The 27,699-nt window shown below is 40.7% G+C and overlaps 1 protein-coding gene across 3 annotated transcripts in view; it reads right to left on the bottom strand.

Annotated features, from left to right (window-relative positions):
- Positions 1-26,116, bottom strand: part of stk39 (serine threonine kinase 39) — a 35,587-nt gene extending 9,471 nt beyond the window's left edge. The window contains exons 1-16 of one of the 3 annotated variants that reach the window (XM_036958848.1): positions 25,751-26,116; positions 24,072-24,184; positions 23,638-23,746; positions 23,174-23,315; positions 19,640-19,695; positions 16,322-16,431; positions 16,128-16,229; positions 15,838-15,971; positions 15,487-15,535; positions 15,313-15,378; positions 13,184-13,255; positions 12,645-12,767; positions 12,037-12,078; positions 9,862-9,918; positions 8,973-9,040; positions 8,245-8,775 (exon numbers count right to left, since the gene is read on the bottom strand). In XM_036958848.1, coding sequence (XP_036814743.1) covers positions 8,769-8,775; positions 8,973-9,040; positions 9,862-9,918; positions 12,037-12,078; positions 12,645-12,767; positions 13,184-13,255; positions 15,313-15,378; positions 15,487-15,535; positions 15,838-15,971; positions 16,128-16,229; positions 16,322-16,431; positions 19,640-19,695; positions 23,174-23,315; positions 23,638-23,746; positions 24,072-24,184; positions 25,751-25,856 — 1,356 coding nt within the window. In that variant the 5' untranslated portion in view covers positions 25,857-26,116 and the 3' untranslated portion in view covers positions 8,245-8,768. Of the gene's footprint in view, positions 1-8,244; positions 8,776-8,972; positions 9,041-9,861; positions 9,919-12,036; positions 12,079-12,644; positions 12,768-13,183; positions 13,256-15,312; positions 15,379-15,486; positions 15,536-15,837; positions 15,972-16,127; positions 16,230-16,321; positions 16,432-19,639; positions 19,696-23,173; positions 23,316-23,637; positions 23,747-24,071; positions 24,185-25,750 lie in introns of those variants that run through there. The other 2 variants (XM_021579082.2, XM_021579083.2) reach the window with 2 other exon arrangements.
- Positions 26,117-27,699: the final 1,583 nt, after the last annotated feature.

Genomic DNA, 27,699 nt, shown 5'->3' with positions numbered 1-27,699 from the left:
ACCCGGTTTATAATTCAGTTTAAACACTACAAAGCACAATAGCCACATATGCCTGGAGCACTGTTGGTTCATTGGTTGACTTCTGTCCTCCCATCATTACATATACAGTGCAAATCAATCAGCAAACAATTGCCAGTGAAGATGACGTGTCAAATGTACAAAATAACATTTTTCAACACCCAGGTCATTCAAAAATGTCCTGTTGTTCTTAATGTCTTTTCATTTCAGGTTCCTGACGGTTCAAGTCCCCCAGTGTGTCTGAGATCCTTTCTCTGTTTCAGACATACATCAACATCCCAACTGAATACAGTTCTCTAAAGAGCCTTCATCAACGGGTTCACAATAGCATAAATCCTTTTCTAATCAGCCTTAACACCCTCATCAGTTTTTGGGAAGAGAATTGATTGTGCTGTGTTGTTCTTTCAGATGCAATTAAGTTTTCCAATTAGCTTTTTATTTTTCCCAAGAGAGCCACCACCCCAATACCACCAGAACTCTGTTCATGATTTTAGTCTTCGGCGAGGCAATTGTTGAATTAAACCATAATTACGTTTTAATCTGCATTGATTATCGTGATTACAAAGCGGAAAACTTTGGAAAAGCAACAAGATAAATCTTATAATCATTGTATGGAGGAGTATTAGTAACAGGCTGCAGATCAATCACAGATTAAAATATTAAGATGTATCCATAAGAGAGGGATTACTGTAATGCCATTGTGACTGGAGAGAGATATAGCTGGCACTGTTATATGTGGGCTTTAATAATGCTATAGGTTTCAGGTTGAATCAGGTCGGATAACTGCAATACTCCTGCTAATCCCCCTATGGACATTCAACCCCATTCAACCTACTCTGCCCCCACCCCAACAACATTCATCACTGTTGCAGTTGTCATTATTATTTTATTATTAAAACGTGTGTTGTTTTTATTTCACTCAATGTTCATGCTGCTGCTTCCCCTATGGTCATTCCACCCCACCCCCTCGACAGTCTTTATCCTGCCTCTACCCCAATGGACATGCATCACTGCTACAGTTGTTATGATATACAGTGCCTTGCGAAAGTATTCGGCCCCCTTGAACTTTGCGACCTTTTGCCACATTTCAGGCTTCAAACATAAAGATATAAAACTGTATTTTTTTTTGAAGAATCAACAACAAGTGGGACACAATCATGAAGTGGAACGACATTTATTGGATATTTCAAACTTTTTTAACAAATCAAAAACTGAAAAATTGGGCGTGCAAAATTATTCAGCCCCCTTAAGTTAATACTTTGTAGCGCCACCTTTTGCTGCGATTACAGCTGTAAGTCGCTTGGGGTATGTCTCTATCAGTTTTGCACATCGAGAGACTGACATTTTTTCCCATTCCTCCTTGCAAAACAGCTCGAGCTCAGTGAGGTTGGATGGAGAGCATTTGTGAACAGCAGTTTTCAGTTCTTTCCACAGATTCTCAATTGGATTCAGGTCTGGACTTTGACTTGGCCATTCTAACACCTGGATATGTTTATTTTTGAACCATTCCATTGTAGATTTTGCTTTATGTTTTGGATCATTGTCTTGTTGGAAGACAAATCTCCGTCCCAGTCTCGGGTCTTTTGCAGACTCCATCAGGTTTTCTTCCAGAATGGTCCTGTATTTGGCTCCATCCATCTTCCCATCAATTTTAACCATCTTCCCTGTCCCTGCTGAAGAACAGCAGGCCCAAACCATGATGCTGCCACCACCATGTTTGACAGTGGGGATGGTGTGTTCAGCTGTGTTGCTTTTACGCCAAACATAACGTTTTGCATTGTTGCCAAAAAGTTCAATTTTGGTTTCATCTGACCAGAGCACCTTCTTCCACATGTTTGGTGTGTCTCCCAGGTGGCTTGTGGCAAACTTTAAACAACACTTTTTATGGATATCTTTAAGAAATGGCTTTCTTCTTGCCACTCTTCCATAAAGGCCAGATTTGTGCAATATACGACTGATTGTTGTCCTATGGACAGAGTCTCCCACCTCAGCTGTAGATCTCTGCAGTTCATCCAGAGTGATCATGGGCCTCTTGGCTGCATCTCTGATCAGTCTTCTCCTTGTATGAGCTGAAAGTTTAGAGGGACGGCCAGGTCTTGGTAGATTTGCAGTGGTCTGATACTCCTTCCATTTCAATATTATCGCTTGCACAGTGCTCCTTGGAATGTTTAAAGCTTGGGAAATCTTTTTGTATCCAAATCCGGCTTGCCTGGTGTGTTCCTTGTTCTTCATGATGCTCTCTGCGCTTTTAACGGACCTCTGAGACTATCACAGTGCAGGTGCATTTATACGGAGACTTGATTACACACAGGTGGATTGTATTTATCATCATTAGTCATTTAGGTCAACATTGGATCATTCAGAGATCCTCACTGAACTTCTGGAGAGAGTTTGCTGCACTGAAAGTAAAGGGGCTGAATAATTTTACACGCCCAATTTTTCAGTTTTTGATTTGTTAAAAAAGTTTGAAATATCCAATAAATGTTGTTCCACTTCATGATTGTGTCCCACTTGTTGTTGATTCTTCACAAAAAAATACAGTTTTATATCTTTATGTTTGAAGCCTGAAATGTGGCAAAAGGTCGCAAAGTTCAAGGGGGTCGAATACTTTCGCAAGGCACTGTATATAGTGCTATTTCTATTTCAGTCTTTTTATGACACATTTTCATTATTTCACTTCACTTAGTCCTGCATGTTGTAAGCCTAAGATTCCCCACTGTACCCTGCAATCCCACCTGCAACCCTGTATTAAACACGCTGGATCTCGTTCCCCATCTGTTTTCCCACAACACAAATGAGATTTGAATGGAAATGAACTCCAGTGACGTCACTTGTCCTCCCATTATGTTAACTAGATAGCAAGCAAAGAATTGAGTAAGAATTGTAAGAATTCCCAAGCTCCGTTGGGATACCCTATAAAATACGCAAAATAACATTCATTTCTGTGATTCCTTTGCTCCCCCTAACACGCATATTCAGTACCCTCAGCATGTTTTCTACACTTAGCCCTTTGTACTTCTCCCTCTCTCCAACTCTTGACTTTTCTTCAGTTTAGCCTTAATCCTGCTGTCAAGCGCTCAATAAATCCAGACTTAAAATCTGTCCTCACAAGTATGGTTGCATCACAAATGGCACGCTTCAAAAGTAGCGCACTAGGGAATAGGGTGCCATTTTACCTCCCTGCACTGTATCTGCTAATAAGGACCTACTGTTTGTCACACACATATGAAGCCAGTAAATGTGACCAGTGACCATGTCATCTCCTGATCCTCTGGGGACTGTGTACCAGCAGACCTCTTTAGGCTGGTGTATTACAAACTGTAGTGACATGGAGGTTTTCTGTCACGTGAAAAGAGACGATGAGTGCACATGGTAGTGTTATAATGTAACGCCGTTGTATCACTGCACATATTACAGCACATTCACAGAGCTGTGAAATGTGACCAATATTATTCACCCCTGTACAAAGGTACTGTATCTTCCCAGCGAATCGAATGTAATGTAATGCTCTGTCAAGTGCTTCCAGGACTACTTTTACAGTTCATGGACTAAACAGGGCTATAGAGAAACCTCTATGCAAATACATCGACGTTGTATTTCTCCATAATGCGTGTCAAAACCGATTGCAATAGAGCCCCATTCATTATCGCTCTATGGGAGATTGGGAGTTGCATTTGAGTTTATCTGAAGTCCTTCGGGCTAAAAGAGGGCTTGAAATTGAGAGGCCTGATAAATGAGCTGCTCTCTGTTGGCTGCTGCCAGACAGGGGCTGGCTGTTTCAGCACGGATCAGAGGTGTGGATCTTGTCAGTTGACTTTTGACTTAATCTACCAACACACGTCACTGAAATCCATTTGCTGTGGAGAGGCAGCCCTCAGCGCAGAGCAGGATAGGTTTAATACAGTGCCTTGCGAAAGTATTCGGCCCCCTTGAACTTTGCGACCTTTTGCCACATTTCAGGCTTCAAACATAAAGATATAAAACTGTATTTTTTTGTGAAGAATCAACAACAAGTGGGACACATTCATGAAGTGGAACGACATTTATTGGATATTTCAAACTTTTTTAACAAATCAAAAACTGAAAAATTGGGCGTGCAAAATTATTCAGCCCCTTTACTTTCAGTGCAGCAAACTCTCTCCAGAAGTTCAGTGAGGATCTCTGAATGATCCAATGTTGACCTAAATGACTAATGATGATAAATACAATCCACCTGTGTGTAATCAAGTCTCCGTATAAATGCACCTGCACTGTGATAGTCTCAGAGGTCCGTTAAAAGCGTAGAGAGCATCATGAAGAACAAGGAACACACCAGGCAGGTCCGAGATACTGTTGTGAAGAAGTTTAAAGCCGGATTTGGATACAAAAAGATTTCCCAAGCTTTAAACATCCCAAGGAGCACTGTGCAAGCGATAATATTGAAATGGAAGGAGTATCAGACCACTGCAAATCTACCAAGACCTGGCCGTCCCTCTAAACTTTCAGCTCATACAAGGAGAAGACTGATCAGAGATGCAGCCAAGAGGCCCATGATCACTCTGGATAAACTGCAGAGATCTACAGCTGAGGTGGGAGACTCTGTCCATAGGACAACAATCAGTCGTATATTGCACAAATCTGGCCTTTATGGAAGAGTGGCAAGAAGAAAGCCATTTCTTAAAGATATCCATAAAAAGTGTCGTTTAAAGTTTGCCACAAGCCACCTGGGAGACACACCAAACATGTGGAAGAAGGTGCTCTGGTCAGATGAAACCAAAATTGAACTTTTTGGCAACAATGCAAAACGTTATGTTTGGCGTAAAAGCAACACAGCTCATCACCCTGAACACATCATCCCCACTGTCAAACATGGTGGTGGCAGCATCATGGTTTGGGCCTGCTTTTCTTCAGCAGGGACAGGGAAGATGGTTAAAATTGATGGGAAGATGGATGGAGCCAAATACAGGACCATTCTGGAAGAAAACCTGATGGAGTCTGCAAAAGACCTGAGACTGGGACGGAGATTTGTCTTCCAACAAGACAATGATCCAAAACATAAAGCAAAATCTACAATGGAATGGTTCAAAAATAAACATATCCAGGTGTTAGAATGGCCAAGTCAAAGTCCAGACCTGAATCCAATTTAGAATCTGTGGAAAGAACTGAAAACTGCTGTTCACAAATGCTCTCCATCCAACCTCACTGAGCTCGAGCTGTTTTGCAAGGAGGAATGGGAAAAAAGTCAGTCTCTCGATGTGCAAAACTTATAGAGACATACCCCAAGCGACTTACAGCTGTAATCGCAGCAAAAGGTGGCGCTACAAAGTATTAACTTAAGGGGGCTGAATAATTTTGCACGCCCAATTTTTCAGTTTTTGATTTGTTAAAAAAGTTTGAAATATCCAATAAATGTCGTTCCACTTCATGATTGTGTCCCACTTGTTGTTGATTCTTCAAAAAAAAATACAGTTTTATATCTTTATGTTTGAAGCCTGAAATGTGGCAAAAGGTCGCAAAGTTCAAGGGGGCCGAATACTTTCGCAAGGCACTGTACATAGCACATACAGCTAGCCACTTTATCTCTCTGAGTTTGGGCTGAGTTTGGGCTGATTCTACAGTACATCGCTCCCCATACGCTGCAAAGAAAAACAGGCTCAAACGCCTGCAATGAATGGAACTCTGGTCACTGAGAAATAGCTACAGCCCCACTGCTCACAGAAGCGTCCATTTATTTACATGTCAAGGTTAGAATAATTACACTTCTCTAGTAGCCAACCCTCTAGTTGGCCTGCTGGCGTGCAGTGGAGGGGAAGGCTTTGTGTTGCGCAGGGGGCCTGGGGAGGCCTCTTCAGATGCTGACTTATCTCATCGACCCAGAGTCTACTCTGCACCCAGCGCGGCATTCAGAGCATCAGGGAGCAGAAGGCAGACTTTAAAATGTCCAGAAACACTTCATTCTCTATGTCTGGGGCAGACATCTTAACGCGCACGCGCGCAGTTTGGCACATTTGCATTGCATATTCTGCTTTCAGACAATGGGTTTAAATCTGCTTCCATTTTGCTGAGGGGGAAGTAAAAAGGATCTCAATTCAATGCAATACATATAAGCTACGTTCTTCTTGGGAAAGGATGAGTGCTTAGAGGAGTGTTGAGGCCAAATCAACACTAATTATCATATCATAAAAAAAAACACATATATAAACAGTGATAAGTCTGAGCCGAAATCTAATCCTAAACCTATTCCATATTGGTGACAAGTCTTGCTACAGCCTTTAATTGTGTTCTAGCAATTGGTCTTTAACCTGGCCAGTGGCTGAAAACGTCTGGATGAGCTGAAATTAAGGTTAGGTCAGGTCAGGTCAGGTCAGTGTTGGTAGCAGTCTGGTGGCAGCGCAGGTCATTCGCAGGTCATTAACAGCCCTCTAATTCAGGGATGGGCAACTGGTGACCCGCGGATCTATTCTCTCCCCCCCCCCCCAACGAAATATATACACTATACAAAACATTAAGAACACCTTGCTCTTTCCATGACAGACTGACCAGGTGAATCCAGGTAAAAGGATTCATTCATTTGTTAAATCCACTTCAATCAGTGTAGATGAAGGGGAGGAGACAGGTTAAAGAAGCCTTGAGACAATTGAGATTCAGAGGGTGAATGTGCAAGACAAAAAAATGTAAGTGCCTTTAAACAGGGTATAGTAGTAATTGCCAGGCACACCGGTTTGTGTCAAGAACTACAACGCTGCTGGATTTTTCATGCTCAACAGTCTCCCGTGTGTATCAACAATGTATCAATGTATCAATCAACAATCTAGCCAACTTTACACAACTGTGGGAAGCATTGGAGTCAAATTGGGCCAGCATCTCTGTGGAGCGCTTTCAACACTTTGTACAGTCCATTCCCTGACGAATTGAGGCTGTTCTGAAGGCAAAAGAGGGAGCTGCAGCTCAATATTCCTAATGTTTGGTATACTCAATACTGAACAAAAATATGTTCCATGAGCCAAAACGTTTTTTTTTTTAAGAAGAAATGTTCCATATGCACAAAAAACGTATTTCTCTCAATGCACAAATGTGTTTACATCCCTGTTAGTGACCATTTCTCCTTTGCCAAGATAATCCATCCCCCTGACAGGTATGGCATATCAAGAAGCTGATTAAACAGCATAATCATTACACAGGTGCACCTTGTGATGGGGACAATAAAAGGCCACTCACTCTATGTGCAGTTTTGACTAACAGCACAGTGCCACAGATGTTTCAAGTTTTTAGGGAGCGTGTTTTGGCATGCTGACTGCAGGAATGTCCACCAGAGCGGTTGCCAGAGAATTGAACATTCATTTCTCTACCATAAGCTGCTTCCAATGTCGTTTTAGAGAATTTGGCAGTAAGTCCAACCTGCCTCACAACCGCAGACCACGTGTAACCACACCAGCCCAGGACATCCACATCTCGCTTCTTCACCTGCGGGATCGTCTGAGGGGGGGGTGGAGGGTGCTGAGGAGTATTTCTGTCTGTAAAAAGCCCTTTTGTGGGGAAAAACAAATTATATTTGGCTGGGCCTGGTTTCCCAGTGGGTAGGCCTGGCTGCCAAGTGGGTGGGCCTATGCTCTCCAAGGACCACCCATGGCTACACCCCTGCCTAGTCGTGAAATCCATAGATTAGGGCCTAATGAATGTATTTCAATTGACTCCAACTCAGTAAAATCGTTGAAATTGTTGTTCAGTGTATATATATAAACTCAACAAAAAAAGAAATGTCCTCTCACTGTCAACTGCGTTTATTTTCAGCAAACTTAACATGTGTAAATATTTGTAATAACATAACAAGATTCAACAACTGAGACATAAACTGAACAAGTTCCACAGACATGTGACTAACAGAAATTTAATAATGTGTCCCTGAACAAAGGGAGGGTCAAAATCAAAAGCACAGGCCTCGGAGTAACGCTCATTCCTTCGACGATAAACGCAAATCCGACCATCACCCCTGGTGAGACAAAACTATGACTTGTCAGTGAAGAGCACTTTTTGCCAGTCCTGTCTGGTCCAGCGACAGTGGATTTGTGCCCATAGGCAACGTTGTTGCCAGTGATGTCTGGTGAGGACCTGCCTTACAACAGGCCTACAAGCCCTCAGTCCAGCTTCTCACAGCCTATTGCAAACAGTCTGAGCACTGATGGAGGGTGTAACTGGAGCAGTTGTTGTTGCCATCCTGTACCTGTCCCGCAGGTGTGATGTTTGGATGTACCGATCCTGTGCAGGTGTTGTTACATCTGGTCTGCCACTGCGAGGACGATCAGCAGTTTCTCTCTTGTTAGGTCAGTCACTGATAGTCAATGAAATAGCTAATTTCAGCAAAAGTTATTTAGATTGCTAAATTAGTTTAGCAGCCAGCTATCTACATTTTTTATCATGGTTTTATTACCGGCCAGGGTCCTATATTGATTTGATTTTAGTAACTCTCACTCCCATATCATAGTCAGAACTGTAAACATTCTCTCCACCCTATGGCAAAATGTGTATAATTGCAGGAAAATAGTTCTAAAACAGCTTATTTTCCTCTCCGCCCAATGGCAAAATGAGTCCAATTGCACAAAATGAACTCTAAAACTTGAAGCATTTCTCTCCACTGTCAAGGGGGCCACTTGGTGGGGGGGGGGTATGGATGTGACTACGCAGACCTGCCAGCAACTGTGCAGTCCCTCATGATGAATTCAGATTTTTTTGTGGCCCCTACCCCCATCAAAGTTGTCCATCCCTGCTCTAATTCAATCCCTGAGAACACAGAAATGCAGAGCGGAGCAAATGGAGAGTCAATGGAGTGTAACACTCTCCTCCCTCCAACACAACCGCTCAGCCAGATTAGAGAGAAAAGGCCCTTGGTTCTGTCAGATGATCCCATTAGAGGGCCAAGACATCATTAGGTCATCATTGGGTCTATTAGCAGCAGGACAAATTCAAACTCTGCTTACCTTAGCCTTAGGACCATATTCAGAGCAACTTGAATATAGGGCCCTGTGTTCTTCTCAAACGGTTGCACCTATAAGTAAAGAGTGAGTCTAGTGAGTCAATAAAGCCAGCAAGTCCTCAATATCTCCTGGAGTATAGAAAATATATATCTGTATCTTGCACTGTGCTGAAATTATTAAACTACATAACCAACAAAAGTATACATGAATTAAATCACACAAAATACATTCAATATCTACAGTGTATATACTTCTATTGATGTACTCTGACAAGATTATTGAGTTCTGTTTATGAGGAGGCACAATCAGTAAAAAACATTTTTTATTTAACCTTTATTTAACTAGGCAAGCCAGTTAAGAATAAATTCTTATTTACAATGACGGCCTACACCGGCCAAACCCCGGGCGATGTGGGTCATTTGTGCGCCGCCCTATGAGACTCCCAATCACTGCCGGTTGGGATACAGCCCAGGATCGTATCAGGGTCTGTAGTGATGCCTCTAGCACTGAGATGCAGTGCCTTAGACCGCTGCGCCACCCGGGACCCTTGACGCTGACTAGATCCTGACTCAACAAAGTAAGAACCGCAGTAGCACTTATGGCCTCTATCATTGTCGGACACGGGGGATGAACCTCAAACTACTCTGGCTCATTTCTGAAATGACAATGGCCAGTGAGAGAATGACACAGGGCCTTTTAGATGACTTTAGAGCTGGCAGTATCAGCAGGATGGCCATTTACTCAGAGTTATTACCTGCTGAAAGGGCCCCTCCAGGAGCCACTGGGGGACTGGCACATACTCACACATAATCAGTGGGGCATCAAGGTCACTGAATCATGACAAATTAACGTCTGCCTCTGCTGCTGGTGGTGATGATACTGAAACCCTCACCTGGGGATGCTGAATGGATAGCCCTTCAATGGGAACACTATTGGCATTCTCCTCATCCTGTGGCACAAAACGAAAGGCATTTAGTAAACTATATATTTTGGTGTGCTTTGGAAAGGGTGTTTAGTGGGTGAACATTGTTAAGAATAGCAAATATTTGCCCAAGATCAAGGTCATGGTCAAGGTCATTGCTCAACTCGGTCAGCAAATAGAGAAGAGTCAATAGAAAACAATCAATATGTAAAACATTTTGTTGTTTTGTTTATGAACATTCAAAAAGAGAAAGCATCTACAATTGAAGTCGGAAGTAAATACATTTAAACTCAGTTTTCCACAATTCCTGTCATTTAATTCAAGTAAAAATTCCCTGCCTCAGGTCAGTTAGGATCACCACTTTATTTTAAGAAAGTGACATGTCAGAATAATAGTAGAGAGAATTATTTAATTCAGCTTTTATTTCTTTCATCACATTCCCAGTGGTTCAGAAGTTAACATACACTCAATTAATATTTGGTAGCATTGCTTTTAAATTGTTTAACTTGGGTCAAACGTTTCAGGTAGGCACAATAAGTTTGGGGAATTTCGCCCATTCCTCCTGACAGAGCTGGTGTAACTGAGTCAGGTTTGTAGGCCTCCTTGCTCGCACACACTTTTTCAGTTCTGCCCACAAATGTTCTATAGGATTGGGGTCAGGGCTTTGTGATGGCCACTCTAATACCTTGACTTTGTTGTCCTTAAGCCATTTTGCCACAACTTTGGAAGTATGCTTGGGGTCAATGTCCATTTGGAAAACCCATTTGCAACCAAGCTTTAACTTCCTGACTGATGTCTTGAGATGTTGCTTCAATATATCCACAATATTGTCCTGTCTCATGATGCCATCTATTTTGTGAAGTGCACCAGTCCCTCCTGCAGCAAAGCACCCCCACAACATGATGCTGCCACCCCTGTACTTCACGGTTGGGATGGTGTTCTTTGGCTTGCAAGCCTCCCCCTTTTTCCTCCAAACATAAGGATGGTCATTATGGCCAAACAGTTATATTTTTGTTTGATCAGACCAGAGGACATTCTCAAAAAAGTACGATCTTTGTCCCTATGTGCAGTTGCAAACTGTAGTCTGGCTTTTTTAGCGGCCTTTCAGGTGATGTCGATATAGGACTCGTTTTACTGTGGATATAGATACTTTTGTACCCGTTTCCTCCAGCATCTTTACAAGGTCCTTTGCTGTTGTTCTGGGATTGATTTGCACTTTTCACACCAAAGTACGTTCATCTCTAGGAGACAGAACGCGTCTCTTTCCTGAGCGATATGACGGCTGCGTTGTCCCATGGTGTTTATACTTGCGTACTATAGTTTGTACAGATGAACAAGGTACCCTCAGGCGTTTGGAAATTGCTCCCAAGGATGAACCAGACTTGAGGAAGTCTACAATTTTTTTCTGAGGTCTTGACTGATTTCTTTTGATTTTCCCATGATGTTAAGCAAAGAGGCACTGCGTTTGAAGGTAGGCCTTGAAATACATCCACAGGTTAACCTCCAATTGACTCAAGTTATGTCAATTAGCCTATCAGAAGCTTCTAAAGCCATGACATCATTTTCTGGAATTTTCCAAGCTGTTTAAAGGCACAGTCAACTTAGTGTATGTAAACTTCTGACCCACTGGAATTGTGATACAGTGAATTATAAGTTAAATAATCTTACTTGTGTCATGCACAAAGTAGATGTCCTAGCCGACTTGCCAAAACTAACATTTGTTAACAAGAAGTTGTGGAGTGGTTGAAAAACGAGTTTTAATGACTCCAACCTAAGTTTATGTAAACTTTCGACTTCAACTGTATATACATTCGACCTTGCTAACATCCATGAGTCAGAGAAACTGTGGGGTAAGATGTACTAGGTTTATTTGAGATTTCATAACGGATACATAACCTGCTCCCTGTTGAGGCAGACAATTAGATTTTCCAATGAAGCCCTTTGTAAAGTAATCAAATTACACAGAAACAGACAGAGGCAAAGTAAGTCAATTATTCTAGTCAATGTGCAGGTTTACACACTCACAACAATCTTACTTCACCCACAATACACCTAAGCGTCTGTCTCTATGATATTAAAAATACTTTAACAATGACAAATCATGTACTCCATATTTGTTTATAGAACAGAAAAGAGCTAACTTACATCTTCGCCCTCGTCTTCGTTGTCCTCTCTGAGCCTTCGCGACTGGAAGGTAATATCAAACACAAACAACATTATATTTTCAGTCTTGACAAATCTAAACACGACTGGCAGATGTAGAGCTCAAACACCTTCGAACACAATCCCTGCAGAATAATTATCATAATGTAGCGTAGAGGAGAAAAACAAACAAGTAAAACTGACCCAGGTAGAATATCATTATCGGCATTTTATTTGTTGTATCTTTGCTTTGTGTAATTTTCCCTGTAAGAGACATCAGGTAAGGCATCTTGTCAAAGAACCTTTTGATATTTGATCATAGCTGGCTCCCCGCTCCATCCTCAGCCTCCTACAGCTATCTTCAAACCCTTACCAATTACCTTTAGCGACATGTCACAGGCCCCTCTCTGAAACAAAGCTTGCTCGCTGCTTTCACAGAAATACATTCAGCTAGAGAATGACTGTAGAAAGGCAAAACAAAAAGGAAGGATCAAGCTAGCCAAAGTGCAGGTAAAAAGCATAGAGAATTGCCCTCAACATTAGCTGTTGCTTTTTCCCCCAGCCCCTGTGGCCAAGTTTTGATGTGTATCTCTTGTTATGGTCTCACCTACCCTGCCTTGATTGACAGCAGCCTTGCCCTCCTCACTCCCTACATCGAGCTCGTCATCGCTCCACTCCCAGTCTCCGTCCTCCATCTTGTGCAGGTGGCCACTGGACCCTGGAACTCTCCTCACCTAAGCCAAACACAGCACAACCGTTTAGACATCCCATCAAACTGTAGGGTTGAGAGACAAAAGACATTTAGTAGCCCACACACCTTCTAATGTTCTCTCAGTAAGGTTAAAACCAACACAACATTAAATGGCATTTACTTGGCCTATATGATGAGCTGATGCGATTTTTGAAATATTTCATCAAATGTGCAGGTGGATACCAGTAAGCATTTCACAAACACTTAAGCTCGGATTCCTCTCAGAGAGTTTTTAAGGTCTACAAAATGGCTGCTATGAGCTAGCAGAGAACATAAGAACAAAATAGAACAAAAATGAAACGAAGAAAAGGAAACACACACAACTCCTTAAAGCAGCTAACTCTGGATGAATCTAAGTGGAAGCCCCAGCATTCTAGGGCTAAGTCAAAGAACATGTACCCTTCTGATGGCATCAAGTTCTTTCGCTGAACCTGACACAGAGCCCATGCTCCTGGAATTCTGCTCTGGCTCCTTGAGCAAAAAAAAAAGCATCAGTCCACTGTGTGTGGATGCATGTAACAGTTCAGTGCCCTGTATGTCTCTTTACACACAAACACGGTACCGTCAAGCTGCCAAAGCATGTGAACAACTACATTTAGTATTTAATATTAATAGGAACATTTATGAGCATGCACACTTAGAGAAATGCACAAAGGGAAAATATGGGATGAAGGAGTACATACAGGCAAATTACAGGAGCAATCTATAAATGCTCTGAATCGATACTGTATCCTCTGTGTACTGGCGTAGCAAATCAATCTCAGTATTATATCAGTATTATTTTCCAACTTTGAATTACGTAACACATCAATGACTGCTGCAACGCACCGTAATCTTTGATCAATACCTCCTGCAGGTCGCCCTATGAAGAGATCAACTAAGGAGCAGGGCTGCCCTCTTCTGGCCAATGAACAACTGCATAAATTCTGTCATTTGCCTAGAGATACATGTCTAGAATGTTACTATTGTGTATTAACTCTGGTTGAATTAATACACCTGCAGAGGAGGTGGGAGTCTCCGTGAGGAAGGGAGATAGACAGAATGAGGAAGGTAGGCAGGATGGGAGGGAGAGTGAGGGAGAGGGTAGTAGACAGACAGACTGAGTAAGGGGGTCAAAGGGGAGAGAGTCTGATCTGGTCGGTGATGTGGACAGGTTACAGAGTACTGAGATGACCATGTTTCTGCAAGGATGCCTCTCTGTGCAGGCTAGCCTGTGTCTGCTGAGTGGATAATGTGGGTGATTCTCCATAGGTCAGAACAGCACACCAACAGTTCTAGTGGTGAAACAGGACCAGAAGACAGACAGGATCGGAGGATCAGGGTTGGCTGCAGAGGGTATCATGATTACATCGCAGCCTCAGAATAGAATACTAATCATTCTACAATCAACCATAATATCTCATTAAAGCTGCAATATGTAACTTTTTGGGAAACCCGACCAAATTCACATAGAAATGTGAGTTATCGATCTGTCATTCTCATTGAAAGCAAGTCTAATATGTGGTAGATCTGTTGTTCTATGTGAGCTATTTCTACGCTTCCCATCTTTTAGTTTAGTTTTTGCCTCTTTTACTTTCGATTTTGTACACCAGCTGCAAACAGCTGAAAATACAATATTTTTGGTTAGGGAAAATATATTTAACAGCGGTTTAGATGGTACAATGATTCTCTACATTATACTTGCTTGTTTTGTCACATATACTGAAATTAGGCAACTATTAGAATTTTACCCACCAGGAAATGGCAGAGCGATTTCTGGATAGTGCACCTTTAAACCATGTTTGCCAAATTAGTCAACCGACCCACACACGATCTGAATGATTGTGACTGTTCTGACCAGCATACTGTTCTCCCCTCTGTCTGACAACTCTGTCACGATTCACTTCCATCTCTATTGACATTATGCTTTGCTAAATGACTTGGTCATGCGACACCTCCACAATCCCCCATGTCCTCCAGTCACCCATGCCATGTCAGTGAATTTCCATCCAACTCGATCACCCTGGCCTTTTTGCCTTCTGGCAATAGGGTCTTCGCACCCATTACTTCAGTAATCCACATGTAGGACGATGGCGATCCAATATCAACCTTTCCTGCCACACTGCTGCACTTATGCCCAGTTCACTGTGACCGCAAAGCAAACTGAGCATGCAAATGGTATGTTTAAGTGCACCTCCCCGTTACCTAACCACTCACATTAAATTCCATTTGTCTTTGTCCGCCACTTGCAGTGAGCGTCTGAACAACGTTACGGACCACTAATGCAAGAGTTGTAAGCACATCTATTCTGCATGACTGATATTGCTCCAGGAGTGGCCCATATTTGCAGCCTCACAGAACAGTTTGATCACAAAGTGAATGACGTGTTGATCAGTAAGAGAGAGAGGGAGAGGACACTCAATGTCTGTTGACTGGCGGAGTGTGCTGCCAACCCCTATCATCTTACCATCTCTTATCATCTCTTTGTTCATAATGTTCAGTCAATATTGGGTCTGCTTTACTGGGAAGGATGTTTGTTTAGACATTACCCTTTTGGCTCTCTGGGTTATGTTCGGGGCTCTGCATAGCAGCTTTTCGATCAGATATTCTCTGTTCTGCAGATGAAAATCACAACCCATGTTAAGCAAATCTACATATGAAATTCTTTAAGCCTCAAAAAAAGAAAAAAAAGAACAGGTCAAATCCTGGAGGTAAAATCATACCTTGGCTTTCTGGAAAAATTTACATTTCAAAAGTTCTGCTGCTGTAGGCCTGAAGAGAAGCAAAATACATGGAGATATAAGAACACATTCCAATCATTGGCCTAGAACTGAATGTACAATTCCTCGAATCTGTCTGTGTGAGAATAGATATTCTTGGGTGGGTGGGTATGAGTGAGCCCACTAAACATGAAGACTATATTTCAGGACTCTCCTGAAATGTGTCTGACATTCTACAGAGACTCGATCAACTCCCAAGGCCATCAGATTTACTTCATCATCAACCAGTGACAGACTCTACAGATTTAGAGAGTAGGCCTAATGCAGTTCACAGAATGGCAGACATGTACAAACCTCTTGGCGGGCTCCTTCTGAAGGCACAGGGTTATTAGCTTCCTAAACGATTTCCCATATTTTTTCAGCATCTCTTTGTCCTCCACACCCGTGTCTAGGGTGGGAGGATCGTTCTGTAAGGTCAGCATTAAGACCTGGGAAGAGAAGAGGAAGGGTCAAAGACATTCAAGTGTTCTCTCAGAGGTTACATAGACATAGGGTAGTAATTTGCCTTTTCATGGTTTATTAGTTAAGATGTAGGCCTATTTCGCTTCCTGTCTAGGATCTAGATATGCAGTGATCAGGCTCACCTTCATGGGTGGGTATCGGTGGTAAGGTGCAGACCCTGTGGCCAACTCTATGGCAGTGATTCCAAAACTCCAAATGTCTGCTTTGAAGTCATAGCCTCGTACCTGTGGACATGGCGGAGCTACTGTTAGTGGTGTACAGTCTAGGTGAAAACAGATAGTAGATGTTACTAAAACTGGCCACAAGATAGTCTCACCTGTTCCATCACCTCAGGGGCCATCCAACATGGTGTGCCCACAAAAGTCTTCCGTACTTTGTTTCTGGTCATATCTCCTCCAGTGGCCAAAAAGGCACTAACTCCAAAATCTATGAAGAAATATGGATAATTCAGATGACATGTATGGATGTAAATGTTATACCTCATTAACATCTGATAGAAAGGGATAATAATGTTTTGCGGTATTTGCTCAAATATACTCAAACCACAGTATAATATTCTACCACAGCTAAATGTGACTTGTACAGACATGTAGTATCAGGATAGTTCCAATCACTAGGTTTCATCTGACGAAGGAATCTGATGAACTAAAAATGACCGTTTCACAAGTATTTCATGTTATACACCTTATACAAACTGTGCACACTCCAGCTCTTCAGTTGCATTTGTGTTAGAATGGTTCTCCTTGCTGTGTTTGTAGGCTAAAGGTCGTCCAAGTACATGAAAGACTGCAGGCCTCCAGTGATTTATGTTGGGGGACCTGTTTGACTACCTTTGTGTTATTCAGTAAATGGGTCGTTCCACCAATTCGGTGCACTTTGAGATGTGTAACTTTGTGGGGAAAACAATGTCACCTAATTGTAGCATTCTGTCATAAAGAGCACATGCTAAACTTAATAAAAAACTTGTTTTCCCATCTCAAGAGGTTAAATTACAAAAGATACAATAGTAAGTGTCTATTAAGTGCCAAATAAAGTAACATCATTGAATGCAAGCTTCACAAAACAAATTGAATAGTTCAAACTTTTCTAGCAAGTTATTATTGATCCACCAGTTTTCCACCACAAAACTCAAAAAATGGCAAAAAAAGAGTGCTTTTAAACTATGATTTTACTGTTAGATGTTCATAGCCTCTTTTGAAAAAAATATTTAAAAGGAATAGTTTTACCATATTAAAACAACAGTTCAGTTCATGTAACAGGGGAAATGAGGGACAGGTTTTGACCTTGAAATGAATCAATAATCATATGAAATATTACTTTGTCAGAGCAACACAATAACTATGGCCTTACAATATTGGTGAAAACTTGCAGAAATGTTGGGGTTAGGGGGATTAAAATATTCCTAGAAGTCACCGAGGAGGGTAATGTCAACATGCTGAAATTTGGCACTTTAGCAATACTTTATTTATATTAAAAATCTGATTTATTGAATTCTCCATGTGGCCTATATTAAAAGCCACATCATTGAATATAACAGGGTCAAAATTGGTGCTCAATTAAAAAAAAGATATGTATATATAAAAAGGATGCAAAAGGCACTCATTCTGTGGAAAGACCTAAATATTGTCAACCCCATGTTGTAGAAATACAAGAAATGTCTGTTTCGTGCAGAACATACTGAGTTGAACTAAATGCACTTATGAACTGGTACAGTTGAAGTTGGAAGTTTACATACACCTTAGCCAAATACATTTAAACTCAGTTTTTTACAATTCCTGTTTAAGGTCAGTTAGGATTACCATTTTATTTTAAGAAAGTGAAATGTCAGAATAATAGTAGAGAGAATGATTAATTTCAGCTTTTTTTTCTTTCATCACATTACCAGTGGGTCAGAAGTTTACATACACTCAATTAGTATTTGGTAGCATTGCCTTTAAATTGTTTAAACTTGGGACAAATGTTTCAGGTGGCTTTCCACAAGTTTCCCACAATATGTTGGGTGAATTTTGGCCCATTCCTCCTGACAGAGCTGGTGTAACTGAGTCAGGTTTATAGGCCTCCTTGCTCGCACATGCTTTTTCAGTTCAGCCCATAAATGTTCTACAGGATTGAGGTCAGGGCTTTGTGATGACCACTCCAATACCTTGACTTTGTTGTCCTTAAGCCATTTTGCCACAACTTTGGAAGCATGCCTGGGGGGTCACTGTCCATTTGGAAGACCCATTTGCGACCATGCCTTAACTTCCTGACTGATGTCTTGAGATGGTGCTTCAATATATCCACATAATTTTCCTGCCTCATGATGCTATTTATTTTGTGAAGTGCACCAGTCCCTCCAACAGCAAAGCACCCCCACAACATGATGCTTCACGGTTGGGATGGTGTTCTTCGGCTTGCAAGCAATCCCCTTTTTCCTCCAAACATAACGATGGTCATTATGGCCAAACAGTTATATTTTTGTTTCATCAGACCAGAGGACATTTCTCCAAAAAGTATGATCTTTGTCCCCATGTGCAGTTGCAAACCGCAGTCTGGCTTTGGAGCAGTGGCTTCTTCCTTGCTGAGCGGCCTTTCAGGTTATGTCGATATAGGGCTTGTTTTACTGTGAATACTTTTGTACCTGTTTCGTCCAGCATCTTCACAAGGTCCTTTGCTTTTGTTCTGCGATTGATTTGCACTTTTCACACCAAAGTACGTTCATCTCTAGGAGACAGAACGCTTCTTCTTCCTGAGCGGTATGGCGGCTGCGTGGTCCCATGGTGTTTATACTTGCATACTATTGTTTGTACAGATGACCATGGTACCTTCAGGCGTTTGGAAATTGCTCCCAAAGATGAACCAGACTTGTGGAGGTCTATAAAAAAATTCTGAGGTCTTGGCTGATTTCTTTTTATTTTCCCATGATGTCTAGCGAAGAGGCACTGAGTTTGAAGGTAGGCCTTGAAATACATCCACAGGTACACCTCCAATTGACTCAAATGATGTAAATTAGCCTATCAGAAGCTTCTAAAGCCATGACATCATGTTCTGGAATTTTCCAAGCTGTTTAAAGGCACAGTCAACTTAGTGTATGTAAACTTCTGACCCGCTGGAATTGTGATACAGTGAATTATAAGTGAAATAATCTGTCTGTAAACAATTCTTGGAAAAAATACTTGTGTCATGCACAAAGTAGATGTCCTAATCGACTTGCCAACAAGACATTTGTGGAGTGGTTGAAAAACAAGCTTTAATGACTCCAACCTAAGTGTATGTAAACTTCCGACTTTAACTATATATCTACATTAATGTTATATTCCTAGCAAATAAATAAAACACTTATAAAATACTAACTTTTTAAACTCAATATTTTGAGTGGGGCTGAAAGGTCTTCAGGACAGGAAAGAGAAACACGCAGTCAATATGTAAACTACTGCGTATTCGCTAGCTTCAAAAATATATTAATCTTTGCCATTTTACAAGTATATTCCTACTTTTGATTGGTGAAGTCTGGCATTATGTTGATTAGGCTGTTGAATTAACTGAATGTGTGGAAGCATCCTTAAAAAAGTACTATCTTTGTGGCAGTCAGTGAGCTGTGAGAATACAATTTAACAGGTGAAGATGAGGTGAGGGAGTGGCATTACTCACACACCTGCAATCTGAACAGATCCGTCCTCTCCCAACAGAATGTTCCCAGCCTTCACATCCCTGAGGTCACACACACACAGCAAAAACATCCCAGTCAGGCCCAAACGGTATCTATCGACCTAAGTGGAGCAGGATCAATTGCATCCATGTGTACAAATTAGTTTTGCAGCCTACTGTCATTTGGAACACTGCCCAAGGGGGTAATAGTGGTTTACTTCTTTATGCCCTTGACATCCAGGCAAGTTCAAAGAACACAATCTGTCAATAAATTACATTGAAACAGTAGATAATGTCATCACAATTTAACTAATACCATGTAACTCTTAGATTACAATTTATAGATTAATACTATGTAACTTTTAAATACACTCTTTTAAGGAAGACCCTGTGCAAAGAATTAATGTTTAAAACTCCAGACAGTGGAGGCTCTTCCGAGGAGGGAGGGGATGATCATCCTCCTCGGTGAATTTCATACAAATAAAAATAGTTAAACATTAAAAAAGTTACTTTTTTTTAGATAAAACTATACTAAATATATTCAGGTCACCAAATAATTGATTAAAACACAAGGTTTTGCAGTGAAGGTCTACAGTAGCCTCAACAGCCCTCTGTGGGGTAGAACCATGGTGTAGCCGGAGGACAGCTAGCTTCTGTCCTCCTCTGTGTACATTGACTTAAATACAAAACTCAGGAGGCTCATGGGTCTCACCGCCTTCCATAGACTTCCGGAGTATGTCCTCCAACCTATCAGAGCTCTTGTAGCATGAACTGACATGTTGTCCACCCAATCAAAGGATCAGACAATTAATCTAGTACTGAAAGCATTAGCTACAGCTAGCTAGCAATGCAGTGCATTACACATTGTGAGTAGTTGAGTCAAAGAGAGAGAAAGACAATAGTTGAACAGTTTTGAACAAATTCATATTTTTTTAAATGAAGGACAAGCGAGAGAGAGAGAGAGAGAGAGAGAGAGAGAGAGAGAGAGTGAGAGAGAGAGAGAGACTTATATTTTGTTGTATTTTTTTCAGTTTCACTTACTTAGCTAGGCAATGCAGCTAGTTTAGCCTACTCAAACACCCGGATCAAACAGAGTGGAAAGCTATGTTAGCTAGCTGGCTATGGCTATCCAACTCTGGAACTCTTTCAAGTTAAGGTAAGCTTTTGGTTTTATTAATTTATTCACTGCGGCCCGCCGGTGTAACTGCTAAACTGGTTGCTGCTGACTGTACACTGCACTGCATGATTGTAGGGGGTTTACTAATGTGTTAGTTCTTGCTGCTATGTTGACTATGACGTTAATATGGTGACAATGATGTAGGCTGTGTGTAGCGGTTAGCGGTTATGATATGAAAGTTTGGCTTGGAAGGGTTTTTTCGCCTGGTCACAGAAAACTGATGTGTTGTGCACTGAAGTCCACAAGCAAAGGGAAAAGGTGAGAGGAGAACATGTAGTTTTGGGAAAGAATAAAACTATCAAAGGGATCATGATTTTTTTATGTGGCTGCTATGAAAGTGAACTGTGTTTGAGTGTGATATGGGGTGTATTCATTCCGGCGATTCTGTTGGAAAAACGTTTCTTAAACGGATTAACATACTGGAATTTGTCCAACATAAACTCTCGTTTGCAACTGTTGGACATATGATTACACCCTAGATCAGCTAGATGCAGGCAGGAGTGTGCAAGGCGGTATTGAATGTGTCAATGTCTGTCACCTTGATTACTCAAATTTAGGGCTGACCCCATTTAGTCGACTGGTCGATAGGCTGAGATTTTTTTAGTTGAGCAGACCGAATTTTTTTTAGTCTAGCAGTCTAAAAAATATTTTTGGGCACATGAGACACCCGTCTGACTCACGGGGATGGCACACCAGTATCACCAGTAAAACATTTACCGTTAATTTCCATAATTTCTAATCTACAATGTTAGTTTTGTTATGGTCATTTCTGTTAATGCATTAAATATATTATTATCACAGTCTTTTACCGTTCTCATTGTCGGAGTGGACATGTTGTTTGCTGACCGCACAACCTAGGCTACACTTGTGAGAAACAAGTTACGTTTTTTTCATTCCATTTAGGAGTTGTCAATTTGTTAATTGTGGTTTGTTTTGTAGCGCTCCTGTAAATGTTGAGTAAGGACACGCACCTGATTATACATAGAAGTAGGCCTAGGCTACCTGGCCTGCACGCAAATGCAGGCCTATAAATGTACACATTTGGGGATCTGGTAGTATTTCTGATTGTCTTAACTAACCACCACTGTGGAACTTAATTTTTTCTTCAACTCAAACACCAAGTAAACAAAGTCTGTTTTTACATCCATTGAGAATGACAATAGTTCCTCAATGTAGCCTATTTCAAAATTCTTTCCAGCGCTCTTTTGATATCCGCTCAGCGTGAAAGGGGGAAAAAATGTCATGCTCTGATCAGGTGAAGGAAACATCATAAAATAGGCCTACCTGATTACTTCTTATCCCTTGTGCAAATATCCTACAGCTATGTCTTTCTGGGGCTCACTGGATCTGGAAACTCTGAGGTCCCAGAATATTTTATACAATGTTGCAAGTTTAAGCTTCAGGCTGGACCCAAGTTAATAGCTTATACAATGTTTCTAGTTCCTTGCAGACAGGCCATGAGTAGCCAATGTGATTAATAGGATATTCATTTTTATCAGTATATTTTCTAACTGCAGGCTGCAATGTTTTTATTTGTTGGCTTTATGTAGGCTAATTTGACATAGTTGGCACTGGCAATATAAGTTACTTTTACAATTGTTATTAACCATATGATAATGATTTTGAGATACATAGACTTTATTATAAATTAAAATAAACTTGCCCACGAAAATGTGCATATAAAAATCATAACTGGCACACAGATCGGTAGAAACGGTAAGATAAATTGGCACTCCAGATGGAAAAGGTTGCCGACCCCTGGTGTAGCCTATTAAGAGCGTAACAGCAGGAGCGTAACAGCAGAATCTGTGAATGCCATCAGAAGCAGGAGGAAGAGGGCCGGGAACAGGTTTCTTTTACTTCTGGTTAGGCTATCTTGATCTCTGTCTCCCTCGAGTCATTTGTGTGTCTTATTATTTAATCCCAGTGTGCTTAAAGCATCAGACAAGCTCAGTAGCCTACATACAGTATAGTTGATTTTATTAAAACACATAGGATGTGTCTATGTAGGGAAAGATACACATTTCAAAATGTCTACCAATCAATTGGTCGAAAGAACAGACGACTCTAGATCTAACAATATTTTTTTAGTCGGGGACAGCCCTACTAAAATGTCTCTCGACCTGTGTTGTAAACTTTCATTAATAGCCTAGGTTGTAGCAACCTCATGATAGGTATAGGGGAAAAATGTGAGTATCATATTGTAGCCTAAACCTATCGATGTTACAATGAGCTGGGTGAAGGGAATATGAATGACAGTCATCAAATATGCTGTAATAGAAATAAGGCTATGCTCATAAAAAAAATTATCGTCCTCCCTTTTCTTAAATGGCACCGACCATCACTGACTCCAGGGTATCTTACCTGTGAATCTGTCCGTTTCTATGCAGGTAGTCCAGCCCCTCAAGGACCTCTTTTAGTATGGTTGCAATGATGAGCTCATCTAGAACTCCATTTTTGTGCTCTCCTCTGCTAAAGGTATGCTTTATTATATCCAACATGGATCCTAAAAAGAGGAAGCAGACAGACAAACAGTGCCCACAATGCCCAATGCTGATATGTCAATTTCTACATAAGATCCTTCCATGTCAACTGTTCTATTGACCCATTCTATGTTAAGCAAGTTTGTTACAATGTTTGATATTCATCCCAGCCGTACCTGGTGTGATAACACTTCACTTTTAATGTCACTGCACATAGGTCTACAGTAAACTGATCAAAAGGATGGACAATTGCTCGTTACATGTCGTGATGGTTGAAATTGTATGAGATCAATGTCATGACTTCATGAGTTCTATTTTGCTAGGTTGGTGAAGGTCAAAGCTTACCTCCACTCAGAAGTTTCATGACTAACCAAAGTTCATCCTTTACCACAAATGAGGTGTAGTAGGTGACAACATTTGGATGGTTGCATTGGCTCATGGCTTGAATTTCTTTCTATTGTATGAGAGGAAAGAGACTCATATGAGAAACAAATTAAAGCTAACATCTTTTGACAACCTTTCTTATAACAAGGATTGTTCATAGGTCATTTGCGTCTCTAAAAATGAAGTGAACAAACACTGTAACTTATGGCTAATTTATTTTTCAAATGGACACTTGAGTGTAGCACAGCCCTCCTACTCAGCCTCTAATAGACATACACAAGAGAGAACAGCAAAGTCGAATTACAGCCCAATCAGGAAAGTATGGGCCAGAGAGAGCCCGAGGCACTGTGGTCACACACAATGAAAATATAGCCTTTATTTATTGTTGCTCTCACCAATAGCTCATCCATGCTGGTCTGGCATTTTTCCAAGTTGATTCTCTTTATGGCCACGCGTTCCTGTCTGGGGGTGCAGAGGGCAGCCTGCACTACGGCTGTGGCCCCGCTGCCTGGTATCACAGACAAATAGAGGTGCAATTATAAAACAGGGCAGGAGACAGTACAGTAACATTAAATGTGACCAAGGTAAACAGCATAAGGGATCATTGAAACATGCAGTATCATTGTGTGTCTGTTCGGAATATTAAATGTTTTTTGTGACATTTAAATAATAACTCATGTATATTCCATGACAGTTCAGAACGGAATTGAACAAATACAGTATGTGCAAACATATTTTCCAATGACATGTTAATTCCTCTGCATAACAGTCAGTGTATCCAAAGACAAAGCTGTGAAGAGGGGTTTATTTAAGAACCAGGCCATGCTAAGCTATAGTTGTCTTGTACTAAGAATGTGACACAGTACACACCATGCCAACTGCCGGTGACAGATAAGGATGAGAGGAGATCGGACTGCTCAACAGTTGATTATAAGCACAAAAAAAGATGACTGACTAGCCACAGCAGCTCGTGGTTGTAGTGCTATCCCTTATCAGCACTGATATGGCTTTCTTTGGCTGTCAGTGTCAGCTCAAATGTCTCTCACCGTTCACAGGTGCCAAAATTCTTAAATGAGCAGAAAACATTGAGTATTTGGGGAATTACTGTGAATAACTGCATTATAGGCCTACCAAACGAGGTCTGGCGTTATTAGCAGTAGGGGAGGTGGAGAGTGACACTCAGTATTGTTACAATGTAATGTAACCGGTTCTATAACTCCTTGATGTAACCTAATAGAAGTGAAAATAAACCTTGATGACCTATGAAACTTGACTGACCTGCTGAAACAATAAACTAAACATTCTTATCCAATGTAATGTTTTATCTATGGATTACAAAATAAAGACGATATATTGCTTACAGTGAGGCAAAGCAACATCTTAAAATGTATAGAATTATTTTTTACAACTATATATTAATTATAATACATTGACAGAAGGCGGCTTATAAATTATGTCTATAGGCTATTTGTCTTTCCTTTTCCAGAGACAATTAAATAATCTGTGACAACATTCTTACAAAGTAGACCATTTTTTGCATAGCCTAATACCCATCATAATCATAATAGGCATAATAACGTTGGACTGTTATTAAAACTGAATGTTACTCGTGTTTATTTTGTTTCGTGTAGCCTAACAGTAGATCCTCTTACTAACTTCAGAGTGGCATGCAATTCAATATCCCTTCTCTACCGAAGGATAACATGCCATTCCCGTGAGGACTGCATCCATGCATAGACTCATCTATTTCAATATTAGCCTACTGGACATGTGCCATAAATGAGCATCGTTCAGGATTGCATTAAAAACGCATTTACATTAAATTCCTACCCATACGAATACAACTTTACAATGACTATAAATATCTCTCAATATGATGAAATAAGTGGTTTCCTCTTACAAGAGCAAGCGAATAGAGGTTGTTATTAACATCCGCAATGCAAAGCATTAAAGAGACGCTGTTCAATATGAAAAAGCCGGTAGGCCCTCGTCGTCATTCACCGCTGATAACCGCCCGAGCCATATCCATGATAAAACATTATATCATTACACTATAGAAATGTAGCCTACTAACCTATGACTTCCTGTAACTCGTACGACTCCCTGGTAATTGGCCAGCTCGTTGTCAGCACTGGTTGCGGATTCTGGACAGGAGCCGGAGATTCGCCTTGCTCCGCCATGATGCTGCTGCTGCTGCTGAGCTAGCTACTTAGCGACCACAGACGGTAAAATGTGCATTCACTCCCGACTACAGAAGTGTCAGCTGCTGCAGAGCGTTACTACGGTTAGTGCTATCCTGAATCCTTGGGACGTCCCTAAACCCTAACCTTAACCCCTACCCTAACCCTAACCATAAGAATAGCCCTTACCATTACCATTACCATAACCCTTACCAAACCTTAACCCTACCTTAACTCTTACATTAAGCGTTTAAAACGTCAACTTCAATAGGGTGACGTCAGAGTTGGGACGCCCCAATGATCCCATTTAGACTTTTCCGCATTACTACCGCTTGCGATGAAAACATCAGGAAAATAAAGGGCCACATTCATTGTGCAACTTTCACCACAACGGCAATGTGTCATTTGACTTTATTATAACCCATTATATTAAAATGTCTACCCTATATGGTTTTAAACAACAACCAATAGGCTAAATATTAAAATAAATTATGTTCAAATTTAAGATTGCCTATTCTATTTCTCTAGATTATTCGTTGAATAGGCTGAATTCAAATAATCATGCTGGAAAAAAAAAACACTTGAAATGTTGTGATAGGCCTATTAAAGTTGCCATTTTAAAAACAAATGTCAATTCCAACTCTGAAAGTTGTCTTTGTTAGTTGCCAAATCAAATATAATCAAATGAATTGCCTATTATTTGATTAATAAATTAATTAAACTTAACTTGAACAAATGAATTCGTTTTAGGCCTATGGCGTTGGTTACAGTTTAGCCTGGATATTTTGAATGACGCAGTGATGAACTGTCGTTGTGGTGAAAGTTGCACAATGAATGTGGCCCTTTATTTTGTATATTACATTGTACCCTGGATGATAAAAGTTGCTACAAAGTTCCACAGAGCGCAAAAAACAAAAAAAATCCACTAGATGGCAATATTACATCTTCAATCATATACCAACATTTGTGAGGCCCTACACTACAGAATGCCTATGAGGTGTCTCTTGGTGAAAGTACATTACTGATTACAACAATATAAAAAGGTGTCCTTTTATTGAATTAATACATTCACATTCTGTATTTACACAACTCTATTAATTTCTAATCTCTTGTGGAAAGATTTGTCTGCCTAGGCTACAATTACGTGAGACTAGTTCTGGGTAAACCGAGATTAATTAATTAATGCTATAATTTCCTCGACAAAAACATTATACAGCAGCTCTTCTGCTATGAGTGTTTTGGTAAGTAGGGTGGCATGATTGACTAAGTATTCATGTTGATACAGTGCGTTTTCCATGTATTTATTTTTTTGCTTTCAATGGCTATGGGACATTTGCCTAACCAAAATGTGTCAGGAACAGTCAGGACAGGAAGTCGGGAACATATTATTATTCAATGAGTATTTCAGACTAACAACAATATAATCGTATTATTCTGCATTCTATTGAGGAGAAAAAATATCAACAGTCAAGGTACACTCAGCCTATTCCATACATTAAGCTAAAATCATAATTTAAGATACATTGCTATTGCCATACACCATTTATGCGTGAATACCTTTGTATAGTGACTGCATGTGTGACATTTCAATGCACCAATCACTTGCGGAGGAGAAGATGCCTGATTCATTCTACTTCCCTACACTGGAAAGAGCGAGGGAGAAAATAGACCAGTGTGTTGTGAACAACAGCGTGAGCAACAACAGTGGATCAGAGGTTCGCATCATAATAAAAGTCCGTCATTGAAACTGACGCAAACGGATAAAAATAATGGAATCATGCCACAATTGAAACAAGTTTGGAATGTTGTTAAATAAATTCAACAAAAGACAATTATTAGTTCA

The sequence above is a fragment of the Oncorhynchus mykiss genome, chromosome 22, assembly GCF_013265735.2.
Source record: "Oncorhynchus mykiss isolate Arlee chromosome 22, USDA_OmykA_1.1, whole genome shotgun sequence".
NCBI lineage: Eukaryota > Metazoa > Chordata > Actinopteri > Salmoniformes > Salmonidae > Oncorhynchus > Oncorhynchus mykiss.
Note: the sequence above shows the minus strand (reverse complement) of the source record. Positions and strands in the feature narration are given on the sequence as shown.